General features: G+C 39.7%; 1 protein-coding gene across 1 annotated transcript; it reads left to right on the plus strand.

Annotated features, from left to right (window-relative positions):
- LOC111372021 (putative late blight resistance protein homolog R1B-16) lies at nucleotides 1-2,289 on the plus strand. The gene has a single exon (XM_022994158.1). The coding sequence runs from the start codon at nucleotides 88-90 to the stop codon at nucleotides 2,287-2,289; it is 2,202 nt and encodes a 733-aa protein (XP_022849926.1). The 5' UTR covers nucleotides 1-87.
- The last annotated feature ends 511 nt before the right edge of the window (nucleotides 2,290-2,800 follow it).

The raw sequence follows: 2,800 nt of genomic DNA on the forward strand, positions 1-2,800 counted from the left end.
AATGTTATTAGCCGCCTGCACAGTGTACTCTCACATACTTTCTTAGCCACCAATTGAGAAGCCTTCCCTCTTGAGCAGAAAACTGGTATGGCGTATTCTGCCCTTCTTTCTCTTAGTCACGTTCTTGAGAATACGCTGCATCATGATGATCGATATCTGATTCATGATGAGAAACAACAAACCCCATTTCTTCTAGAAAAGGTGCGTATCTTACTAGATTTTCTTGATAATTATTCACAAAAAAGCATCAAAGCAATAGAAAGTTTAGGCATCAAAGCAATAGAAGGTTTAGAGAGTCGAATCACGGATGCAGCATACAAAACAGAGGATATCATTGAATCCCACATCAGGCGTCGAGTTTTTGAAGAATCCAAGCATCAGAAGGAGAAGAATTTCTTTAGTATACTCCAGGATGAACTAAAAGAAATAGATGCCATCATAAAAGAAATCGATCCCATCAAAAAAAAGGTAAACAACATGGAGGACGAGACGGATGTACGAAATCTGCATCCACGGACTTCGTCGCTTGTTGCGTCATCGAAATCTGCGAGAAATCTCGAGAGTATAATGGTGGGTCTTGATGATAACATGATGAAGATCAAGGATCAGCTCACCGGGGGACCATCAAATCTTAGAACTGTTTCCATTGTGGGAATGGGCGGAATAGGTAAAACTACTCTCGCCAGAAAAGTTTATGAAGATGAATTTATTTTGTCTCATTTTCAAATTCGTGCTTGGGTGACAGTATCTCAAGACTATAATATGAAAGAAATCTTTCTAAGCCTCTTAGATTCGATGGGAAAACCCACTAACCAGAATCGTGAAAAAACCACTGAAGAATTAAAACGGCTTTTTCGCGAGAATCTAATGGGTAGGAGGTTTCTCATTGTGATGGATGACGTCTGGGACACCAAAGTTTGGGATCATGTGAAGCGATTGTTTTCAAATAACAATGATGAGAGTCGAATCATGATGACAACTAGGGAAGAAAATGTGGCCCGTAAGGCAAACTCTTGTTCTCCTCATCGCATGAGTTTTCTAACCGAGGAGGAAAGCTGGAGTTTATTTTGTGCGAATGTTTTTGGAAAAGATCGCTGCCCTCGTGAACTCAAACCTATCGGTAAGAAGATAGTCCAAAATTGTCGAGGACTGCCACTTGCAATTGTTGTGATTGCTGGACTTCTCTCGAAGGCCACGAGAACAGTACATCACTGGACAAATGTTGGAGAAAATCTGAGTTCGGTGATAGCTTCAAACGATGAGCAATGCTTAAAGATACTATCTTTAAGTTACAAGAATTTACCTCATCATTTGAAAGGATGTTTCCTTTATTTCGGAATCTTCCAAGAAGACTCGGATATCAATGTCTCCACACTTTTCAAGTTATGGGTTGCCGAAGGATTTATAAAATCAGCGGAAAACAAAACTTTGGAAGATATGGCTGAGGAAAGCTTATTAGATCTTGTTGATCGGAATCTTATTTTGGTTTCTGAATGGAGTTCCAAAGGTAAAATCAAAACATGCATGATCCATGATCTGTTACGTGACCTATGTGTGAAAGAAGCTCAAAGGGAGAAGTTTTTTCATATCACGGACAGTAATCTCCATGGTATGCCCAATGGCATTAGCCTGCGCCGTTTAATCTTACCAAGAGATGTAGATCATCCTACCAGAAAACTTCCGCCTTTTCTTTTGCGATCTCTTCTAAATTTTGGTAGGTATGTTCCGGTAAAGTTGTTAACTGGTATGCTAGTCAGAGTGTTGGATGCGGGGCATATAACTCATTATCCAACTGAAATGGCAGGACTAGTTAACTTACAGTACCTCGCTTTCAGCTACGATAATGGGAGGCTTCCTGCATCAGTATACAAACTCCGATATCTACAAACCTTAATTCTTTACGACACCACAGTTCCAGTATCTCTTACACCCGAACTATGGACGATGACACGGTTGAGGCATCTCCAGTTGGGGGAAATGATTCTTCCTGATCCTCCTAAAGCAGAAAATTCTGTTATCGTTCTTGAAAACTTACAAACGCTCTCCACTGTGATAAAATTCAGATGTACAGAGGAGATCCTGGAAAGGGTTCCCAATCTCAAGAAATTGGGAATCTGTCTGGAAGATGTGGGTTTGGAATACTTCTATCTCAAGAATCTCGACCATCTACATCAACTTGAATCTTTGAAATTCTTATTTCTCGTGTCGATGCCATCTTTCTTGGATAACATCATTTTCCCGTCTTCACTAAAAAAATTAACTTTAGATGGCAGCTGCTTCAAATGGTAATGTGGAAAGATATAAAGCTCGTCTTGTGGCTAAAGGCTTTACCCAAAAGGAAGGTATTGACTTCAAAGAGACTTTCTCTCCAGTTTCAACGAAAGACTCTTTAAGGATAATTATGGCACTTGTTGCGCACTTTGACCTTGAGTTACATCAGATGGATGTCAAGACGGCGTTTCTCAATGGCGACATTGATGAGACAATTTATATGGTGCAACCAGAAAACTTTGTGTTAGGAGACTCGAAGAAAATGGTTTGCAAATTAAAGAAATCCATCTATGGGCTCAAGCAAGCTTCCCGTCAATGGTATCACAAATTTCATCAGGTCATTATCTCATTTGGTTTTGAGGTAAATGTCGTTGATGATTGTGTGTATCACAAGTTTAGTGGGAGTAAGCATATTTTCCTGGTTTTGTATGTTGATGACATACTGCTTGCCACTAATGATATAGGCATGTTGCACGAAACCAAGAGATTTTTATCAAGAAATTTTGAGATGAAAGATCTTGGTGACGTC

Source organism: Olea europaea, chromosome 23 (assembly GCF_002742605.1).
Source record: "Olea europaea var. sylvestris chromosome 23, O_europaea_v1, whole genome shotgun sequence".
NCBI lineage: Eukaryota > Viridiplantae > Streptophyta > Magnoliopsida > Lamiales > Oleaceae > Olea > Olea europaea.